The sequence below is a fragment of the Rattus norvegicus genome, chromosome 20 (genome assembly GCF_036323735.1).
Source record: "Rattus norvegicus strain BN/NHsdMcwi chromosome 20, GRCr8, whole genome shotgun sequence".
Classification (NCBI taxonomy): Eukaryota; Metazoa; Chordata; class Mammalia; order Rodentia; family Muridae; genus Rattus; species Rattus norvegicus.
Window position 1 is genome coordinate 14,285,680 of NC_086038.1, and position 22,572 is coordinate 14,308,251.

The window sequence follows — 22,572 nt, forward strand, 5'->3', positions numbered from 1 at the left end:
GAACAATAATGCTGGTTTATTCATACATTATCAAAAATGTTAAAAATAAATAGTTCAAATGATGAGGAAATTATTTACATATATATTTATATATATATTTCAAGTAGGTCAGGAAGGTTCTTTTTTCAAATTTGCATTTTATTTGTGTGTGTGTGTGTGTGTGTGTGTGTGTGTGTGTGTGTGTGTGTATGTGTGTGTACAACGCAGAGGCATGAAGCGGGCCTTTGATAGCTTAGAAATAGAGTTACAGGCAGCTGTGAGCTACCCAATGTGGATGCTGGGAACTGGCCGCAGGTCCTCTGCAAGAGCTGAAGCACTGAGCTGTCTTTAATGGAATAACAGCTTCAAGCATCTATACTAAAGCTTGCTGGAATGAAATCAAGCAATCTCTCTGTCCCCCAGAGGCAGCACCACTCCAGTGTTCTTGCCAGAAAACGGTGACTCGTGGGTCCTCATTTTGGAGAACATATATTAAATAACAGTCTTTGCAATCTTAAAAGAATGTCAGGGCTATAAAAGCCAAGGACGTTTCAGCTTGAGGAAACTAAAGCAATAGTAATTACATCAGCATGAGACCCTGGACTGTGGACCTGTATCAACAAGGGTTCTGTGTTAGCGTGGGGACTGGATGGCAGACCATATTACTAGGGATCGATTGGAGGACGCATGAGAGTTGTAAAACAAGAGTCCAAGGGCTATTCGACTGTAGGCGTGTGTCAAATTATTTCCTGATTTTAATGGTTGCGTTATAGCTCCTGTAAAAAGACATCCTTTTTTATAAGAATTGTAAGTTGTAGCTTTTGTTGGTGATGAGAGACATCGTGCTGACAAGTGAGTCCCAAAAATTTCTGGAGCAATCTTTTCTGAACCTTTTCATGTTGCTAGGAAAGAAAAATGCGATTAGGATGCCCCGTGTATATTTATGGCACGGCAAAATGGTATGCTTACGTTGCACACGTGACTGGTATGTAAATATTCACATAGACACATATGGCCATATGGAATCACAGAGGAATGACTGTGAAGGGGGAAATGTGGAAGTGGAGGGCTGAGGACGTGTTGGGTTAGCTAGGCCCAGTGAGAGGAAAGAAGGAAATAGCAAAAATAAGAAAATTTCCGAAGTCTATTGTGTGAAATAAATAATGTGGAAATAATTGGGTTGGTGAATGCGTGACATGCTTTTAAGTACAAAAGTAAGGGAAGGAGGGTAGACAAAGTGTGAACCGTGGGTCATTTTAGTCTGCTGTGTTTGGACCCAGGCTTTTGCATTTTTCCATCCTGCCTTACACAGGAAGCTTTCGGGTCTAAATCACTCAGCAGTGTGTTCAATCAGGGACAATCAAGTGTGGCAATCAAGTGTGCTGGTGCTTTCTAACCATTTGATTACCCAAATCAAAATAAACTACTTTTATTTTGGAGGAAGGGAGGGACCAGCTCTATTGAAGAGCCGAGTCAATTTTTATTGCAAGATAATTCTGCCTCCTTCTCCGAAGTTTGTTTGCTTAAGCTGCAGCCCTTAGAAAACAAAGAAGTCTGCTCCGACTTGGGAATGGGTCACGTGCTGTGCAGATGGGTCCTGTGTACGAGTGGGTCACGTATCTGTGGGTGCGTGAGTGGGGAAACAGAGGCAGAGACATTTGACTTTGCGATCTTTCAAACTATTGGATATTTTTGAATCTGTATCTTAAAAAATATTTGCAATAAAAACAAGAGGCACGTCATGGAATTCTTTAGGTTTCTTGAGTGAATCGAAACCTTCCCATGTTAATACACCCTGATTTCTTTAAAACTTAAATTATTTTCTCATCTGCAGTCATAGTCGATAACTGTGGGAACACCACAGGCTCGTCTCCAGGTCAATGGGGCTCACATAAATTTCATGGGAAAGCGGACTCCTGAGAGCTGCTTTTGGAGTGTTTCTCGGGAACACTGGTTTTTGTTTCTTTTTATCTCCCGAAATCTCAGAGAAATAACGCTATTTATACACTTAAGCTTTAATCAGCAAGAGCTGGCAGTCCGTGAAGCTGTAAACGGCTCGAGGTGTTCAAACACACTCTGAGATGTATTTAAGACAGAAAACACAACACAGCGAGATTCTTTACGGCCCGCATTATTAAAGGCGGGATGGAAACGTTCCGCAGAAATCTCAGCCGAAAGTAGTTGCCTCTGCAAGTGTTGTACCTTCAACCCAGGTTTCAAATTAGTTCCGTTTCTCAGTTAACTCTAAAAAGAGCAAAATGGTTTAACTATGCTTAATAAAACACACACACACACACACACACACACACACACACACACACACACACACACACCCCAAACCAACTAAAGAGCAAAACTCCTTATGTCACCTACATTAGACAATGCACATTTTTTTCTTTAAATTGCACAATACTCTCCTGGCATAAAGCAAATGGACCCTCCCACTTCCATTTGCAGGTATAAGTCAGTCAAAAGTCATCGATGAACATCAGAACGCACAGAGATAGAACCAACAGTGTCCCCAGAACACTGGGCAGTGCCACGCCTTCAGTGTAGACAGACAAAACCTGTAAAACAAGGCATTTGACACACAGCAAAGGCAAATTCAAAGTGTCTTTTGCTCGAGCACCTAAAAGGTACAGCATCCTTGCTCTATGCAAGCTCTCGGGGATCGCCTGTAATGTTGTGTTCAAGATGAGATTGTGTTGGAACACAGAAATTCCTCTCTAGGCCAGCCATGACCGTTTCCATCACACAACAGAGGTTGTGGCTACCTAGACAAAGTATGGTCTGGTAGTCATGGCAACAAACAGGACGGAGCCGCTAGAGAACAGAAAGAGCGTAGACTCGTAGGTTCGCACTTGAGATTCCAGCCATCACTCCCTCTTGCCCTTGTTGCCTGTGATCTTGATGGAGGGGCTGGGATACTGTGGACCTCAGGCTATCATTTACCTCAGGTTTTTCCACAGTGTACAGAGCAGCAGCCCTATGACGATGTCAGTGCTTTACGTGGATCAAAATACCTCCCTCACATGACCTTGTGTGGGATTATTATTGTGGGTTTCCCTCTCAGGAATGGTCTTAACGAGCAAGCCTAAGTATGAGACATTTTATTCCTTAATGCTATGAAACACATACAATGATAAGACAGATGTGTTTTGCTAAAAATCTACATGTTAAATTACATTTTCAAAAACCAAATTACAGGAAATACGACCTGTACAAAAATGTGACAGTCAGGCTCTGGATTAGATTACTTTGCAAGTGGTGGGAAATGTCTGTTTCAAGTGTTTCCAAAAGGCATGGACGTGGTGGAACATGTCTGTTTCAAGTGTTTCCAATAGGCATGCAAGTCGTAGAACGTGTCTGCTTCAAATGTTTCCAACAGGCGTGGAACTAGTGTGTGCTACTGCAGGATGACTGAATTATTAAAGTATGATTTCTTTTTTAAATCCTCCAAAAACTTTAAACTACTTTTGCTGGGCTAAGTTCAAATGTAAATTTAAAAGAATAATTTTAAGACTGATCTCTATGTAGAAATATTTCTACATTTTTTTTCTGGCTTCATTCGACGTAAAATGACTGTGTGTTTTGCCAATGTTATTAGGATAGTAGTGTTGTTACTTGGTATTATTTCACTGGTCACAGAGAATATATTTTGCTACCATTAATTCTATGCAGTGTGATATCTAAATATTTAAATTTGCATATTTTTAAATATTATTAAAAACCAACAGTATAATGCTAATATCAATCACAAAGAGGTGGTATATTTTGAGTTTCAATGTTTCTTGGATCAGAAGTTCAATTCTTTTCAATCATTTGTTCATTTCTAAAAATATAACAGAAGAAAAGTACAGTAAGATAAAACAAGAAGCCATCACATCGAAGTTGGATGAAGCAAACCAACAGAAAGAAAAAAAAAACAAACAAGGTAAAGAAAAGGCACGAGAATAATAGATCCATTTGTTCACACACTCAGGAATTCCAGTGAAAATCTAAACTAGAAGCCATGATGTATGTGCAGAGAACCTGGTACAGGCCCATGCAGCTTCAATCTGAGATTCAATTTTGTGTCTGTAACAGAAAATGTTTCCCGGAAACCTGTCCTATAAGCTACAGGAATTTGTAACGAAGACAAAATAGTGAAAGTATCACTGGAAATTTTGTTCCTTTAGCGGCCAGCAGGGAGGCTCAGAGGTTAAGAACACTTACTTCTCTTGTAGAGGACCTGGCTCAGTTCCCGGCCCCCACGAGGTGAGTCACAAGGATCTGTAACTGTAGCTCTAGGTATCTGACCCTCTCCTGACTTCTGTTGGCTTCTGCATACACATGGTGCATAGACGCATACTCGGGCACACACGTGCACAATCAATCATCAATCAATCAACATTTTAAAAAGGACATTTTATTCTCCATGTGATTTTAAATATATTAGCTTTTAATGAACATAGAATGACCTCATCTGTAAAGATGATTACATCTCTTACCTGTCCTTTCATTATCCCCCCTCCCATGTCCCCTCAGCCATCCCCTCCCCTGCTATTCCAACTCTCACTCAAAGTGGTGGCTTCTTTATTATTATTGTTGTCACACATACACACAAATGCATGAATACATAAATCCTGCTGAGTCCAGTTGGTATGGCTTGTGTGGATATGATGTCATGGCTGACCGTATTTTATTCAATTATTTATATTCAAAGCCATTATACTTCCTTAGAATATTGATCTATTTAGCAAAATTTTAAGTGTCTAGCTATTAGATGTGAATTTAATATTCTGTGTTTGCTGTGAACTTCGACAGTAGCAGCATCAGGGCTCATTTAAGTTCTGCTTAAGCTAAAATCTTCATGAGAACAGTCTGGCTGAGTGTGGCTAGCTCACTTTTACACGAGGGAATCAGGCTACTTACGAACATTGATGTCATTTTTAATTGTAAATAAAATGTTACAAAATGTGCATTTTTTTCCCAAGGGGTTTTCTGAGATCAAATTTTAATGAAGTGATATAAAAAAAGAACTGGATTTTCTGTGTCTAGACCATCAGGGAATCTTAAAAATGATGCCTCTCTTCCCAGTAACATGTACTAAAAGACTTAATTTTGACTCTCTAAGAAACTGAGCATTGATTGGGTCGCTTTTAAATATTTTAGAGTTGGCCAAGAACTACTTAGACAAGAACTGGTAAGGTCATTTGAAGGCCATGGGACTGGGGACAAACAGTGAAACCGTGAGTTATTTTGGTACCAACGGTTTGGTTGACTCAAAGCGAGGGATAACCAAGGAGTTTGGTTGACCGGAAGTGAGGGCTACAGAGAAAGCGGAAGTTCTGGGGTAACTTGAAAGGAGGCCTGAGAATTTGTAAAGACCTTGTTTAGTGAGTCGGGTAAATGCAGGAGGGTCCTTGTTTTCCTTGGGAGGAGGGGAGTAGTATTAAGTGCTTGGTCTAAAGTAAATTCTGAGACCGTGACAGCTCTATGACAGCCATTCCGTAACTCCTGTAAAGAACGGAACAGTATTTCCCTTGTGTGTTGGAAATGTTGCCCACGGAATGGCTTCAGCTATCACTTCCTGCAGCTAAAACTGAGTCTTTCAAAGGGAGATGCCTTGCTTAAGGTCAAGCTGCCTCCTCCTGCGTTCTCCTACCTACACCTTGCTTAATCCTTACACCTTGCAGGTACCACTTCAGCTCCAGCTTCAGTCTGCTAAGCAGGACTGGCCCTTGAATGAATCTCAGCATCTCCAAAATTCTAATGCTCCTGCATCCTGCTCCTTCTCCACAGGCCTCCTCCCGAGGATCAGGAGAGATGCTTAGTTGTTAAGATCAATGGCTGCTCTTCCGGAGGATGAGGTTCAATTCTCAGCTACCCACATGGTAGCTCTCAACCATGTGTAGCTCTAGTTCCAGTGACCTGAAAACCTCTCCTAGCCTCCGTGAGTACCAGCATGCACTTGATGCACAGAAAAACATGCAAGTAAACACTCATACATATAACATGTATGTGGATGCATGTGTGTATGTGTGTGTATGCATGCCTGTGTGTATATTTAAATTCCATTATATCTATGAAAGAAAAATTTCTCTATGAATCTCAGTTAATTTTTGCAAGAAGCAGACAACTGATATTATGAAACAGCCCACTCTCCTTCTTTTGCTCCATCCCTCACTATCTCCCTTTTATTCTATCATCTATCTATCATATCAATTGATCATCTATCATATATCTATCATATCTATCATCTATTTATCTATTTATCATCTATCTACCAATCATATATATCTTACCGATCTATCACATATCTATCATCTATCATCTATCTATCTATCTATCTATCTATCTATCTATCTCTCTATCTTATATATCATATCATATCTATCAATCACCTATCATATACCTATCATATCATCTATTTATCATCTATCTACCAATCATATATATCTTACCTATCTATCTATCACATATCTATCATCTATCATCTATCTATCTATCTATCTATCTATCTATCTAATTTATATATCATATCATATCTATCAATCACCTATCATATACCTATCATATCTATCATCTATTTATCATCTATCTACCAATCATATATATATCTTATCTATCTATCACATATCTATCATCTATCATCTATTATCTATCATCTATCTATCATCTATCATCTATTATCCATCATCTATCTATCATCTATCATCTATTATCTATCATCTATCTATTGATCTAATTATATCTATCATCTATCTATTATCTATCATCTATCTATCATATCTATGTCTATCATCTATTATCTGTCTATCTATCATCTATCTTCATTATTTATCTTCTATCTCTCTCTATTATCTGATGTCTGTCAGCTCTCTTTTATTTATCTATTATCTCCCATCTGTCCATTTTTCTATATAAATTACAATCTATGTTTGTTATTAATCAACCAATACCAGTATTTCACACATTTCAGCTGTGTCTTCCACACCCCTGACATTATCTCTGTTGAGATAATGCTAATGATGAAAAAGCCATTCCAAATCTGAAATTTAGTGATAACGGGGGTACACTAAGAAATTTCCCACCACAAAAACTGAAAAGAAGGGGAAAAAAATCAATGAAGTTCCTCCCCCATAACACATAGGAGAAGCAGAAAAGCCTCCCAACTGGGTTCAAATGTCACCTGTCACTTATGGGGGAATGGCCTCTTCAAGCCTAATCTTCAGTTCTCACCAGTAGAAGATCACATGAAGGAACTTGAATACTCAGAGGAGATATCCGATCATGTAAGAGAAACTATTAAATGAGATGGTCGTGTACAATCCTGTCAATTTTCTGGTGCGTACCTGCACCCAGTGCAGTGTTCATGAATCACAAGCCCCTGTGTCATGTACTTTTCAGGACAAAAATACAACCCATTGTATAAAAAATATTTATCAAACAAAACAAAACAAAAAACTGGGAGAAAGCAAAAGAGAAGGGCAGGAGCCTTCCACTTGTAGAGCATTTTGAATGTCAGAAAAAAAACAAATTAGCGCCTCTGAGTGGCACAGAGGCATGTGCAGGACAGCTTGCATTTAATTTAAACCGTTACGGGAAAGAATCAATTCTGTAGTGAGGTCAAGGCAGCAGGACATTTCTCTTCAGGACTAAAAATAAAACTGCCTTCAGGCGTGCGGGTTAAATTCCACAGCCTTTTGAAACTATTATTAAAGACATTAAATATGGATAAAGATGGAGGGAAAACACACCGCAAACCCACGTAGCAATTCTGGAGGGAAGAAAGTCCTACCCTAGGTTAGCCATGATCGGCGCGAGGTAGAGAAACAGATGTCTGAGGCCAGTTGTCCCCTGTGGGATGCCATCCCTACAACAGTCTTCATATTAGTATTCACGGAAAGAGGAAACCACAGCTTCCTAAACACCCTTAGGGAGAATGAAAGGGGGCATAGTTAACAGCGGGTGTGGGACTGGAGGCGAGGATCACTAAAGTCCCTCTAGGTTTGAGGCATGCTCCTGAAGCGGGTCCCTCACCATCGGGGCCTTATCCTTTCTTTTCATGTTGGTTGGCTTCAAGATGAGAAGAAAAGATAAGGACGGAGAACCGCAGGCACCACGGAGCCTCTCACCCGTCCTCTTATCGCAAGACTTTGGAGGAGTAATTTGATGGCTGCTTTTCAACTTAGAGGTCGTGAGTTTAAACTGTGTCTCAATGGATTACGAACAAAAGAGGCTGGCGGTCTATGAGAAGGCCTTGATGGTAACACCCTTGCCTCTTCTTGTCCCTTCTGTTACCAGGATTTGCTCTTTCTTTTGCTTTGCCAAGCCAAACAAAGGGAAATAGAATTGTCATCACAAGTATTGCTTCTCCTCCAGCCTTTGTGCCAAAGAAATGTGAGAAATGAGAAAGGCAAACTGGCTTCATCTTGAAGGCCCAGATAATGTTATTCTCCCACAATAAGGGTCTCAGATCTTCCTGAGATTTACTGACATAGAAACCAGGCTGCGTTCTACCAAATGTAATGGCTAATCTTCTACAAGGCATTTTTGCACACGGGAACACCGTTAGGGGAGATTTAATTGTAAACCATGGATGATTTCATAACTGGGATCTTGAAAATTTTAAGATTTAGTGTGAATTTTTTTCTTTTATTTTTCGATAAATCATTCCTCATGTGTGTAAATTTTTCACTATTTTATTTAAATGAATTAATGTTTTATTCCCTCCTATATCATTATAATAATATGGTTAGTTATTTTGTCTAACTGAATAAATGCTATATTGTCTTTAACTTCCTTATTAGAATTCTTGATATATTGTTATCACTGATATTTGTACTTGCTTGTAATTTTGTTGCCTATACATTCTAGTAACAATTAAAGGACATAAAGGAAAACATCAATCACCTAGAGAAAAGCAGTAAAATAAATATTAAAGGAAAACTGCAGAAGTACTTGAGCATGCCAGCAAATTTCTGGCATTTGGCTACCCATAGAATGACCCTGCCATCGTGAGGTAAAAGGACAGAGAATAGAAGGACTTAAGAACTTTGACCAAAAAGTGGCTATGTCCTCTGTTACTGCAGTTAAGGGTAAAAAAAGTGTTGAGGCTAGAATTTTCCTTCACATATTACTTTAATAAATGCTTCCTAATGTCACATCCAGATTCCTGAATACTTTTATGAGAAACAGCACCATTTCCAAGCAACACTTAGGAACATCAAGTCTGTCCAATGGATAGGTAATGTAGTGTCTGAATGATCCATTTTGATCTTTTTCAGGAAAATTATCACTATCTTAGGGGGCATTAAAATTGTTAGGTATGTTATGACATTTTGAACACAACATACAATCACGCACACATACAAACACACACAGAGATACACTAACTTAGACAAAACACACACACAGAACACACACACACACATATATATACATATACAGACACACACACATATATTCACATATATGGACACATACACACACACAGACACACATATATATTCACATATACAGACACATACACTCAGACCCACATTGACACATATACACCTACACACATTGACAAAAGCATAGACACGAGAGCACACGTGAACATGTGTACACACATGCATACACACTAGCTCAGATACACACACATACCCATACACACACACGACCACACTTTGTTCATACTGAACTTTCTCATACCCTTCCCTAGACAGCACCTTCTACTTTAGGGTCATGTATAGACTGAGATGTGATAATATATGTTTATGTCCAAGTCTGCACATGAGAGAAAAGGTGATATTCTATTTTTCTTTCTTCTCTTGAGCCCCCTTCTTTACACCACTTACTCCTCCTACAGTTCTTTCTCTGATTGTTTAAGCCAGAGACAATTATTGATGGCATACGTGAAGCAAACTGAAACCACGTCTTCAGTCACTGGTAACCCTGAAGTCAGTTTGAATGCTCTGGTCAGTGACATGAAAATATTGAAAACCAAGCTACTCTCTAGGAGGACCTCATAAGCCAGGAGCCTTGCGCTGTGAATAGAAATAGCATCTCAAAGAACCCCTTTCCTGCCAACGGTACACTGAAGCAGCCATTCTAACATATCTGTGGCCATCGGGAAGAGGAAGTTTGTCTTGGACTTTGAATGTCACCATTCATCTGAGTCTAATTCCTAGTATGGCCACAGCAGCAAAAATAAACCCAGACAGGAGAAGCAAGGACAACGGTCAGCTGCACTGTTCGGTTGCAAAGCACAAATTATTCACGTTCATACTTCCTATTCCCTCATTTCTCCCATGATTATTGCAACTAAGCCCTGCCGGCCTGTGTTAGGTTTTCACGGTTTCAACCGTGCGATCTATGGACTAGATCAGCTCTGGAAGCCTCTCCACGTACGGCTCGCCTCTGTCCCTTTCTTCCCGGATGGAAACGTCATTCCCCAGAACATAAGCAGGTGTGCAAGGGCTTCCACCGCGCACCCTGTGAACTCACAAGCCATCACCTGTGGCCTTTTGGCACGTTACACGCGCAGACACACAGAGCCACGCCCCAGGCGCACCTGTAGATTTAATAAAACCGCGCCGATCCTCATGGCTTCGCTGACTTCCAGACTGTACATCAGCTGTGGGAAACGCGGAGGGCTCTGGTTGTTGGGAGGCAGCACCTCGATGTACACCGTGCAGATGGAGTGCCTGCACCGAGGGAAGAGAAATGGGTGTTTAATGATCCATACGACTCGGAGAGAGTTAGAATGCGTTTTTTCTTTCCTTTATTTGTCTGCCGGGTTTGCAGGACAAGAAAAATCCTGCGTTTACAGAAAGCAGTAAAATCGTGAACGAATAAAACCGTAAAAGTTACCACCGAAATAGAATGCCTTTGTGAAATTAGCTTAGTAAAAGAAAAAAAAAAAAAAAAACAATCACCTCCGGCACCTGTTTCTACGACTTAGATTAATAGTGTAAGTTAAGAAGCCAGGCTGCAAAGGACGGCTAATAAATTAACTCGCCTCAGCTGACCGTCCCATTTGTCTTTAATAGCAAAGGAAAGCAAACAAACAAACAAACAAACAAAAAAACAAACAAAATCTCTCTGTAAACCCCTGGTAGTAAAACTTGCTTTTCAGGCTCTCGTCCAATTGAACCTGGTAAAGGAGTATTGATTAATCCAACATAAAGCCACACATATGAACATTCGTATGTACGTACACATGCATGTATGCACATACATATGCACCCATGTACATATACAATAGACACGCAGAGAGAGAGAGAGAGAGAGAGAGAGAGAGAGAGAGAGAGAGAGAGAGAGGTCCTACACAGAACAAGAGGTCGTATTTATTTTGTTAGTTCTGACTCTGATATTGCATACTATGCATTCCTTGTTGTATGTCAAAATTGAAGTAATCCTAGGGTGGATTTGTGGTAATAAAACTGGAGATGTTTTATGTTTTACAGTATAACGTGAAAAGCCAAAAATTGCTTTTAGTTAAAACCCATACTGAGGGGGGAATTTTCAGGAAGAAAATAAAGTCACTTCACTATCGTAGATAAGATTATTATTATTATTATTTTTACTATTTCATATCAATTCTTTTAGCGTCTTTGAACTCTGGATTTTTTTTTTTTGACAGTGAAAACGGAAGCTGCAAGGTTTTCAAGGCTAACAAGAATATTGTTAAAGTGGATAAATGAGAGACGCGGGTTTACAGAGCTCGTCCCTCCCACAAAATGCGTAAGGTATTTTATTGGAACATCATCTGCGTTCTAAAATATAGGCTTTATGCATCACTTTCTTTAAAAACTGTATTGTCAAATTTAAAAGGCTTCCATGGTGACTGCTATTTAGGGGGCGAGATTTTTCTTAAAGTAGCACAGAGTCCCTTTTATCACGTATTCTAATGAACTTATATACTTATACCAATGTATTCTTTGTAATGCCTTCCACATTTTTCTAGGATAGCTAACCTGTTTTCCTTTCTAAATCTTTTCCAGTGCAGAACACAAGCACTGAGAAATGGCTGGCAGCTCATTCATCTGTAACATGCATGGGTGCAGGCTGTGGAGTTCTATATAGACAGATCACATACGCTAGTAAGCATTTATATCAAATTGAGAGTCTCTTTAAGACATTTCTATCTTGAATTTATTGCAAAACTATCCCAAAGTAAACTCATTTGAAATTAGAATACACCAGAGTCTTATAATCAGTTGAAGTGTCTGAATTCAGTCTCATCTTTGAGTTGCAGTTGTGACTGTAGTCTCTCAAAAATAGTGTTTTTTTCTTATATCTTATATCTTATATCTTATATTAAATTCAGACGCAATAGTGGAATAATGAAATGACTTTGTAATTAAAATTTGGAGTTGCAGGGTAAACTAAAATGAATTAAAGCAGCAGTTCTCAACCTGTGGACCAAACCACTCTGGCAAACCTCTTGTCTCCAAAAGTATTTACATTAACGACCCATGAGAGCAGCAAAGCTGTAGTTATGAGGTAGCGACAAAAATGGTTTTTATGTTTGGGGTTGGCCACCACATGAGGAAGTGGAGTAAAGGGTCGCAGCATGAGGAAGGGGGAGAACCACTGAGTTAAAGCGATAACAAGTCACCGATTATGAGCTTGTAAGTCTTCACGCGGGACCCAAGTCACAGAAAGGTCGTTTTAGTGCTATCGACTCCTCTCATTTCTGTGGCGTGACGGAGGGGACCTCTATCCTTATCTGGGGCTCATGCCCTTCACAGCATGCTTGGCAGTAACCACAGGCAAGTCTCAGAAATCTGTTGCTGTGGTTACTTGTTTCTGATCACGAGTCTGACTACGTATCCCAGGCCAGCCTGCACCTTTCGTCTATGAGGGTCTTGAGTTCATGTAATCCTGTCTCTTGAGTGTTGGATTTTAGCTATAATCCACCAGGCCCAGACCTATTGTCAGACTTTTAAGCCAGATGATGCTTAATTAGGCATTTGCTGCTCCTTCCGCTATGTTACCTTGGGCTGAGACAGAAAAACTCTGGTCCAGTGTCACTGTCTCTTTGACTTGTTCTCACCTGCTTCTTTCTCTGGTCCGTCTGGTCATAATCCAATGGTTGAAGTTGCTAGTCATGCTCCTAAACACCCCCACCCCCTTCAGGACTTATCTCTCAGGGTTGTTTGGGGAAGCCCTGACGTGACTTCCTAGAGGACTTAGAAGCTCATCCTTCATCGTTCCCATCTTGGCACTCTGCTGTGGCGTCTTTAATAAGGACCAGTCCTTTTTTGAGGGCTACTGCCTTTTAAAATGAGATCTCCTCTTTATCCCTGATGTCAGCACAGTTGTCAGAGGAAGCTTTCCTGCAATTGAATGCCTACAGCATTAACAATAAAATGATGACTTAATGCTGTCATAAACAGCAGTAATTCAGCGGCATAGTTTAAGCACGTAGTAAAACAGGGCAGTCGCTGGGTAAATAATATTTTATGTGAGTATTTCATATTTACATTTATAGCCGGTCCTAAATGCATAAAACCAAGCTTCTTCCTATTCATATTTTACTTCTGTAATAGGGTAAGTATGATGCAAATAGGTTTCCATTTGTAAAACTGAAAATCACAAGGCCTTATTAGTCTCATGAAGTGGGGAAAAGGTCAAAGCAGTACAAAAGAAGCCATGCATTTCTAAGGCAGTCTTAGGACTTAATAAGTCACGTTGAATCACCCCAATTTGAATAGCTAGGCTTATAATCTTAAATGATTACGAAGATTAAGTGGCCGAATTAAAGTTACCAATGGGATTAACGACCGTGGATACAGTCAAAAGGTTTCTGAACTTTTTAGATCTCATAAGAACAGATTTTTGGGAAGCATATTGGAATTATTTGTTTCTTTGTTTCTTTGTTTTGTTTTTAATCTGATGGCTGTGATTATGAAAGGTCCTTGCATTGTTACGAAGGATGTTGTCCCGGACCCAATCCTGGTACCAAGCTAGTCTTGGACTCAGAATACAGAATTCTAATATTTAAATTACTTATGTCATAACTGAAACTTCACCCATGACAAAGTGTACTTCTTTATTTTAAGGAGCAAATAAAATATGAATAAAGGAAAAGCCAGAAAGATAGACCTAATATATTTTGGCTTTGGGAAAGCCATAGTTTATAAAAAGACAAAAGAGCCTAACTTTCTAATAGTATGAATGCCAACTTGTATAATATGCTTATGTGCTATATTACTGCCTGTTTCCATGATAAAGGTGACTAGTACTTATATTAATTTTTTTAGAAAGACTTAAAACAGAGACATCATAATGAGTGTTCCTTTGTCCCCCATTAATGAACTTGCCATAAAAATCTATATTTATAGTTCTTTGCTCGTGGATTCCATTCTGCTATCTTGGCAGGCAAACGAAGCTATCTACAGAAGCGGAAACTTCATATTTCCGTCTAAAACAAGAAGCTCTTATCACAACTTTCAGATGTGAAACGTAATCATATATGCAACACGCAAAGCTTCACTGGAGAGAGGAGCCCTGACGTGACTTCCTAGAGGACTAAAGAAGAAAACGGTGGATCATACACTAGAGAGACGGGTATACATGAGGCAGAAGGAGCGATTGAAGCTGGAGTGAACGGTCGCTTGAACGGTCACTTGAGACCTCATTGTGACAGCGGGACAGTCAGTACGTTTAAGGAAGACCACTGGTAATGATCAAATGTTCTACGTTTTCACGTCCTGCCTTCATCTGTGTCCCCGTCTCTTCCCTTGCTGCTTCTCTCCTGAAACTCCCAACCACATGGGCGCATGCGTGCGCAGCCACTGCAAGCCTAGTCTTTCCCTTCTATTTAGTTCCAGTGTTTCCCACACACAGGAGTTTTAGGAATCCAATATACTTTTATTAGAACAAATGGATATTTTAAATGTATTTATCACTATATATAATTACTATATATATGTATGTGTGTGTATATATATACATATTTATATATATATAATGTATGTGTAAGTGTATACACACCACACACACACACACACACACACACACACACACACACACACACACATATATATATATAATTCACAGTGGAAATTTATTTAGTTATGGGTTAAGCACTAACTTGGTTTCCATGACAGCGGAGATACAAGACAGTGCCATATTGTGTCAGTCATTTTTATGGTCACTTAAGGAGGAGCGGTTGGGATCAAAGACTCTTTTCAAACCTGATGGCAGTAATGCTTCATTCCAGGATTAAACACTGTTTACTCAATTCAGTTGAACCAAAAAAAGAAAAAAACATATTAAGGAAGATATCCCACTAGACTGATGTTTTAATCCTAGGATACCTTTTTAACTCTTTAACATCTATCCATTTATTCTTATTAAAGCCCTAAACAAAAAACCCAAGACTCCAATGAAGGACTCTTATTGCGGTCACTCTGAACTTGTAGACACTTCACTAGGTCGAAGCAAGATAAACCTAAAGTTTTTGTTTGTTTGTTTGGTTTTTTTTTGTTTGTTTGTTTTTAAATTGGTCCTCATTCAAATTTACAAACTCAAGTGTTCGAACCAAGAAAAAGAAAAAAAAAAACCAATGAGGACAACCTCCCAGTTGCGATTGTTGCCACCAAGGTTTTTACTGCCATCCCTCCATGACAAGAATACTCCTTTCTTGCTTGTGGTGTTGGTCCATCACTATTTATACTTCTGTGCTGGTAACTTGCAAATACCATCTCCCTTCCCAAGGAGATATTAAAGGCAAAGCCCCCCAACTCGTCAGTTCACTTACTAACTCAGTCTGAAGGCATCATTTCCTTGCAGAAAACACTGACCTCGTTATTCTGTGGCAAACATTACGCTACCCCATCAGGTAGAAAGGGAATGTGTGGCTTTTATTCTTGGACAGTCGCAAGGCACCTCTGAAGGATGTGTCAGTGACACAGTGGTGAGCACACTGCCTTCCTCGTTATGTCTGACGACAGTATGAGGTAATCCTGTAGCATCAGACTCATCGTTTTAATTAAAAACGAAAACAGATGCCACGGAAGGTCAGACACTCCCTCCTAAGGATAGCGCCCTTTGAAGAATGCACTTTACTTGAGTAAAAACCTATCAATGACGTAGCCTGCTCAGGCAGAGTCGAGCAATCTGCACACAGGCAATGATCAGTCTGAGATATCTCTGTTATGTGGCATCGGGGGTAGAAGTAGTAACGCCAGTCTGAGGTTCCACCTCTGAATTCTCAGTGACGCGTGGTAGACTGTGGTCCCAAGGTATTAAAAGAGACATTTGGAATAAAGAATTGGTGAGCTTCAAGTCACGCGTTACTCTGGTCAGCACAATGAGGTCTGCTCCTCGCCTCCTCCAGTCCTGCCTTGACCATCAGCCAGCCATTCTCTCTGCGTCCCTGATACCCGCACAGTGCATCCTCTCGTTAATCTAACCGCCTTCTATGATGGGATCCCGCTTGTAATAACCCTTATTTTACTTGATAAAGGCCCCAGGCTGTACGTGTGTGACGCTGGGCGTGTTATAGTACTCTACTGCTGTAGTAATTGGGTTTCATCATTACCATTACTGTTCTTCTTTTATAATGTAGTGTATACGTATGTGAGCACAGTAAGAAAACACCACATATATACACACATATGTGTGTGTGTATATTCACGCACACATACACACACACATATATATATATACAGACACACATGTGTGTATATATACACGTATATACATATATAGATATAAACAATATTAGCACATCAACATCAGTAATCCCTTTGTGAGTGATGCTCTGGTTGCTCATGGGAAATCGTTAGCTTATTTCTCACAAAGAGGTGGCTAATGCCACAATCTATGGCTGATTTAAACCCCTCACATCATGGTAACTATAGTATATTGACACATATAAATCAAGCCAGATCTATTAACAATGTGTTTAATATATATATATGTATATATATATAACTGATGAAATCCAATTATTATAGCAATAGAGCAGTACAACATTAAACACATTGTTAATATATGTATATATGTGTGTGTGTGTATATATATATACATATATATATAAAACTGAAGAATATTAGAGGCTTATTTTAAAATAAAAGCTTAGCCAAAAATAACAAAAGTTGACTTTTTACAGTAGCCCCTTAGTATTGATAGTGTATAAATACAGCAATTTTTCTCTAGAACTACAGGTCCTGGTCCAGTCACCTTCTCTCTGCGGGCGGGGCGTTGTCCGAAGCCTGTACCGTGAGCGCATACGTCTGTCCCACGACCAGCTCCACTCCTGGCGCGATGCTCACCAGCCCCGTGGTCCTGTTGATCACGAAGTCTCCCTTGCTGCCCACTAGTATTTCATAGGAGATCTCCCCGTTAGAGCCTTCATCAGCGTCCACTGCAGTCAGCTAGAATTGAAGAAGCACAACAGGAATCTCGTTAGGATTTCGCTGCTGTGCTGCTGGCTCCCCCGAACACAGAGACCCGATTTCGAGGCTGAGGCTACTACAAAGTGAGAACAGAATGCAAATGTGTCCACCACTGCTTCTGTGTTGTGGCATTGAGTCATGGTGGGCATCAATGTTGTCATTTTGTGACTGTGTTCAGAACAGTTTTTTTTTTTTTAAATATTGAAGCCTGTCTTTAGTCTAATAAAATGGTGGTGGGTGGGGAAAGTTTAACATACAATCTAATATTCCTCTATGGGGTCAGTATTCTGTCTTACCTCCCTTTCTTTATACATAAACACATACCACTGTTGTCTGAGACGGCATCAAAATGAAAAGTCAAAGTTTGTGTTATTTCCTCTGTGCTTCTGTTATCTCGTTTTCTCATCTGCAGTATTCTCCTGCCTCATAACCTCCCCCACTCCACAGGCATATGATGGGCAGATAAAGCCCATGTTCCCAAAACCATTTTCTTTTAAGAGAGTCGTTTTCAGAGCCACAGAGATGACAGCAGATAAATGCCTGTAGACACGATACGCACACATCCAAAATCACTTGCAGGCAACTGTTGCTGACTGCCTGTGAGAGGAGAATGGCCATTATTAATTTCCCTACAGTGGTATTAAAGTGATAGTGGTTCCACTTTTTTGTTTTGTTTTTTAAGATTTATTAATCATATATAAGTACACTGTGGCTGTCTTCAGACCCACCAGAAGAGGGCAACGGATAGCATTACAGATGGTTGTGAGCCACCATGTGGTTGCTGGGAATTGAACTCAGGACCTCTGGAAGAGCAGTCAGTGCTCTTACCCACTAAGCCATCTCTCCAGCCCTGTTTTTTTTTTCTACTTCTTGATAGATATACATTTACATAGAAGGGAAAGAGTGATCCTAGAAGGAGACCTTACTAACAACACTTCATAATCCTGTTTGGATGGAGGGAATAAGAGTACGGGCTCACTTTACCCAGAAAGGAAAGCAAAATTTGTCATTAGGGTTTGGAGAGCACACAGCTTTACCCAGCTAGCCCATGTGTCCCTTCTGTAGCCCCTTTCCTTGTGTTTTGCCAATATCTATTGCTCTGAAGTACCAGATCTTCAGAGTCCTTTGGGGGATTGGGCGATATCATTTGAGAAAATGCGAATGTGGCAGATTGAACTTGAAACTTCAATGCAGGGCTCAGAGGCAACATCAACAAATGGCTCATGTTTAATATCGCCAGGAAATGCCAATCAATTCTTCATATACCCATCCATTACTGAGGAGACATGTGGCACATGTTCTAATTCTGATTCCATTTTATAACTGTGGAGTGTGTGTGTGTGTGTGTGTGTGTGTGCGCGCGTGTGTGCGTGTGTAATATATATATAGGTTAAAGAACAACTTTTAGGAGTTGCTTTTCTATTTCTTTTATAACTGTACGTGTGTGTAGTGTGTGTGTGTGTGTGTGTAGTATGTATAGGTTAGAGGGAAACTTTTAGGAGTTGGTATTTTATTTCTTTTATAACTGTGTGTTTAGTTTCATTTGTGTTGTGTGTGTTTGAATGTGTATAGTGTGTGTGTGTGCAGTGTGTGTGTACTGTATGTGTGTGTAGTGTATGTGTATGTAGTGTATGTGTGTATGTGTGTGTGTGTGTGTGTGTGTGTGTGTTTGTGTGTAAGTTAGAGGACAATTTTCAGGGACTGGTTTTCTCTTTCTTTCACAAGAGTTCTAGGATGAAATTCAGGCTGTCAGGCTTGACAGAAAGTACTTTTTCTTGATCCATCCATCTTGCCATCCCTCTAATTACATTTTTAATTATTCTCTGCACTTGGAGTGGTGTCGGGCACAGAAATGGCAGCAACAAAAATAGAGAAGACAAAAGGAAATTGAGAGACTGGCATTAAGGGTACTACATCCCAAGGTTGGTATTTCAGGGAGGCAGATGTGGCTGCCACCGGGAAAGACATTTTTCTGAAATAATTTGGGGACTTATGCTGGCATGACAGACATAGACCTACAGGCGATGGAGAATGATGCTATTTTTAGAAACAGTGAAATGGATGATGTGTATTTGGGGGGAAATGGTCCTGTCATACAAATTCACGATCTTTAGTATGAAGATAGAAGTTGGGAACTGATGGGGACCGAAGAGGAGGTAGCAGCTTTGATTATAGTAAATCACTTACACAAAATGTCTTATGAAAACCTTAATTAAAACTCAGCTCATAGTGGATTCAGTATTAACATTTTTCTTGGGGATTAAATTGGCTAAAGAGATGTAATGATAAATGGCAGAGCATCCATTTCAGAAGAGGCGCTGGGGAGTGAGCTTTGGGGACACAGGTATTATGGATGGCTTTATTTAACGTTTTTATAAATGAGTTTTGAAAGGAGTCAGTGATAGATGATAATTAAATTGAACTGGGCACCCATATGGGAGGCGCTATAAATACCAACCAGGACTACAGAAACACAAGTGGTAAGAATATACCCAAGTCTACATTCAGCCTAGCAGAGAAGCTAAGCTATTCAGTGAACACTGCAGCTAACACATCGGAAACTCTCAGTGAAAAGTTTAAGACCTGAATGAAAGTAAGGAGTATTGTAAAAGTTAGAATACTTTATCTAAATTGCCAAATATGACGGACTGGATGTTATACATATATATCGTACCTTACAATTTACATAATTGTTATAATTACATTTCATTTACATCTAAAAGAGCCCTTTTAATTGGACAAAACGGGGAAATGTGATGGGTTGGCCTAATTCTAATGCTAATTTCAGTCCCTCCAAACTGCCCTGAAGATGAGGGACCCTGCCTCCAGTTAATTCTGATTGGTAAATAAAGATGCCAGCAACCAATAGCTGGGGAGAAGAGAGGTAGGCGGGGTTTAGTCAGGGCTTCAGACTACAAGGATCAAGAAAGGAAGGAGCCACCATGAAAGAGGAAAAACCATACAAGAGGGAGAAGGAGAACCACAATGAGATAGCTGAGCCATAAAATACGTGGCCATGTGGGCTGGCCAATTAGATTTAAGAGCAGCCCAGAAGGAGAAAATAGAAAATAGTGAGTAGTAACTCGGGGTATCAGTAGGATGGTAAGTTCTAACTGCACGGAGGGTAGACAGGCCCCTGCAGGGCTACTGTGCTGCCCAAGGCATATTTAAAAATAAAAGACTGGGTGCGTTTATCATCTGGGAACATAAATGAGTTAAGGTGGGAAGGGGATGCCAGGGGAGTTCTTTAAGATACATTTTTACAACAATGAGCATACGTTTAAAAGACTTAAATGCTTTTAAACAATCTTGATCTTCTCAGTCTCTTAGGCTTGAGTCAGAAGAGAAATAATTAACAGTCAACATCGATTTTGCATGTCAGCTAATAATTCTGAAGAGATTATCAGCAGTCCAGGATTAAATCGGGCCGATACCGCCTCGCCGAGTTCCCAGTCAACACCGACATTTTTCTCCACGACACTGAAAACTCAACACTTTTCTTTTAAATGCTCAGTGGAGGTTGGCTGTAGATGGCCCATCCTCAGTCTGCCTGGTGGGGTTGGCTAGAACTATAGACGACACCTTGACAGCTAAACTGCTCAATGCCACTACACTTAGTGACGGGTGTCCGAAGTCCTCCTGAGGGTGAGGGCGTAGAGACGCATTTCTATTATGAGATGGGTAGGACTACCTCACAAACTGAAAGGAGATGGGGAAAGGGCCTGACTCCAGGAAGAAGGTAGTGTGATATCTATGATGAAATGAGAATTGAATGTCTTTTTAATGGGTTAACGGCTTTAACTTAGCACTTTAGTAGCTAAATGATGGACACTGAACGATTTATTCCGTTTCTATACTGCATTACAGATCTTATCATGAGGTTTAACTGTACTTTCCCATAATTCCATCCTGGTCTTCTTAAAATGTATGGATTCCAGAGGTTGGCAGCCTGATTTGACCAGTGATACTATTACACCTTTCTGGGTATCCTGGGTTGGCTTCAGTGAGAGACCCTGTTTTTGTTTTTGTTGTTGTTGTTGTTATTTTATCACTTCCCAATCCATGTGTTTGTGTGCGTGTATGCATGCATGTGTGCGTGCGTGATGTTAGCACTCAGCTGCTATAAATCACTGAAGTGAGTGAGGGTGAGCCTTGGAGTCATGGACACTTCTGCTGGCCCTGTCTTCCCTGAGCTGAGATACAGTTTCACCCAGGTGTAGCAGGTCCAGGAAATAAAGAGAAGAATCATTGATACTGATAGCCTCATATACATACAGTTAGGCCTAAGGCTGAATTTGATCCTGGAATTTCTTAATAACACCAGTCAACTCTACCTTAAACAAAAAGCTAATTGAATCTGAGGGTATGCCACTTTCTGAATAATGATCCTACCTGTTATATGAAAAGTATTTTATAGGGGGCTATGAGGCACGTTAGCGTGAGGAATGATTTAGAAATATGGAACTCCTCTTGGTTGGTGCTGGGTACCCCCCTCTCTTCTAATAATGCATTTGACATTCTTGCTCCCTCACCATCAGGAAGGATGCATTCATTCCCCATCTCCAAACAAAGCCCCAAACAACTTCAGGTCCCTGCCTTGATTGTACTCTCCTTTTTTTTCTCCTTCTTTATTAACTTGAGTGTTTCTTACTTACATTTCGATTATTATTCCCCTTCCCGGTTTCCAGGCCAACATCCCCCTAACCCCTCCCCCTCCCCTTCTGTATGGGTGTTCCCCTCCCCATCCTCCCACCATTACCACTCTCCCCCCCAACAATCACGTTCACTGGGGGTTCAGTCTTGGTAGGACCAAGGGCTTCCCCTTCCACTGGTGCTCTTACTAGGCTATTCATTGCTACCTATGAGGTTGGAGCCCAGGGTCAGTCCATGTATAGTCTTTGGGTAGTGGCTTAGTCCCTGGAAGCTCTGGTTGGTTGGCATTGTTGTTCATATGGGGTCTCAAGCCCCTTCAAGCTCTTCCAGTCCTTTCTCTGATTCCTTCAACGGGGGTCCTATTCTCAGTTCAGTGGTTTGCTGCTGGCATTCGCCTCTGTATTTGCTGTATTCTGGCTGTGTCTCTCAGGAGAGATCTACATCCAGTTCCTGTCAGCCTGCACTTCTTTGCTTCATCCATCTTATCTAGTTTGGTGGCTATATATGTATGGGCCACATGTGGGGCAGGCTCTGAATGGGTGTTCCTTCTGCCTCT

The 22,572-nt window shown here is 40.3% G+C and overlaps 1 protein-coding gene and 1 long non-coding RNA gene across 9 annotated transcripts in view; one reads left to right on the top strand and one right to left on the bottom strand.

The window, feature by feature from the left end:
* Pcdh15 (protocadherin related 15) overlaps nucleotides 1-22,572 on the bottom strand; it is a 1,498,824-nt gene that overhangs the window by 289,297 nt on the left and 1,186,955 nt on the right. For all 6 annotated transcript variants that reach the window (XM_063279549.1, XM_063279551.1, XM_063279550.1 and 3 more), the window contains 2 exons: nucleotides 17,149-17,342; nucleotides 10,523-10,655 (listed from right to left, as the gene is read on the bottom strand). In XM_063279549.1, coding sequence (XP_063135619.1) covers nucleotides 10,523-10,655; nucleotides 17,149-17,342 — 327 coding nt within the window. The remainder of the gene's footprint in view (nucleotides 1-10,522; nucleotides 10,656-17,148; nucleotides 17,343-22,572) is intronic.
* LOC120098845 (uncharacterized) lies at nucleotides 5,260-17,260 on the top strand. Of its 3 annotated transcripts, XR_005497466.1 has the most exons (6): nucleotides 5,294-5,357; nucleotides 5,764-5,914; nucleotides 11,594-11,694; nucleotides 11,955-12,053; nucleotides 14,338-14,638; nucleotides 17,125-17,260. It is a non-coding gene; the product is annotated as an uncharacterized LOC120098845 (long non-coding RNA). The 3 variants fall into 3 exon arrangements; XR_010061062.1 differs by having other exon boundaries at nucleotides 5,260-5,914; nucleotides 11,594-11,699; XR_010061061.1 differs by lacking the exon at nucleotides 17,125-17,260 and having other exon boundaries at nucleotides 5,292-5,357; nucleotides 11,594-11,699; nucleotides 14,338-15,347.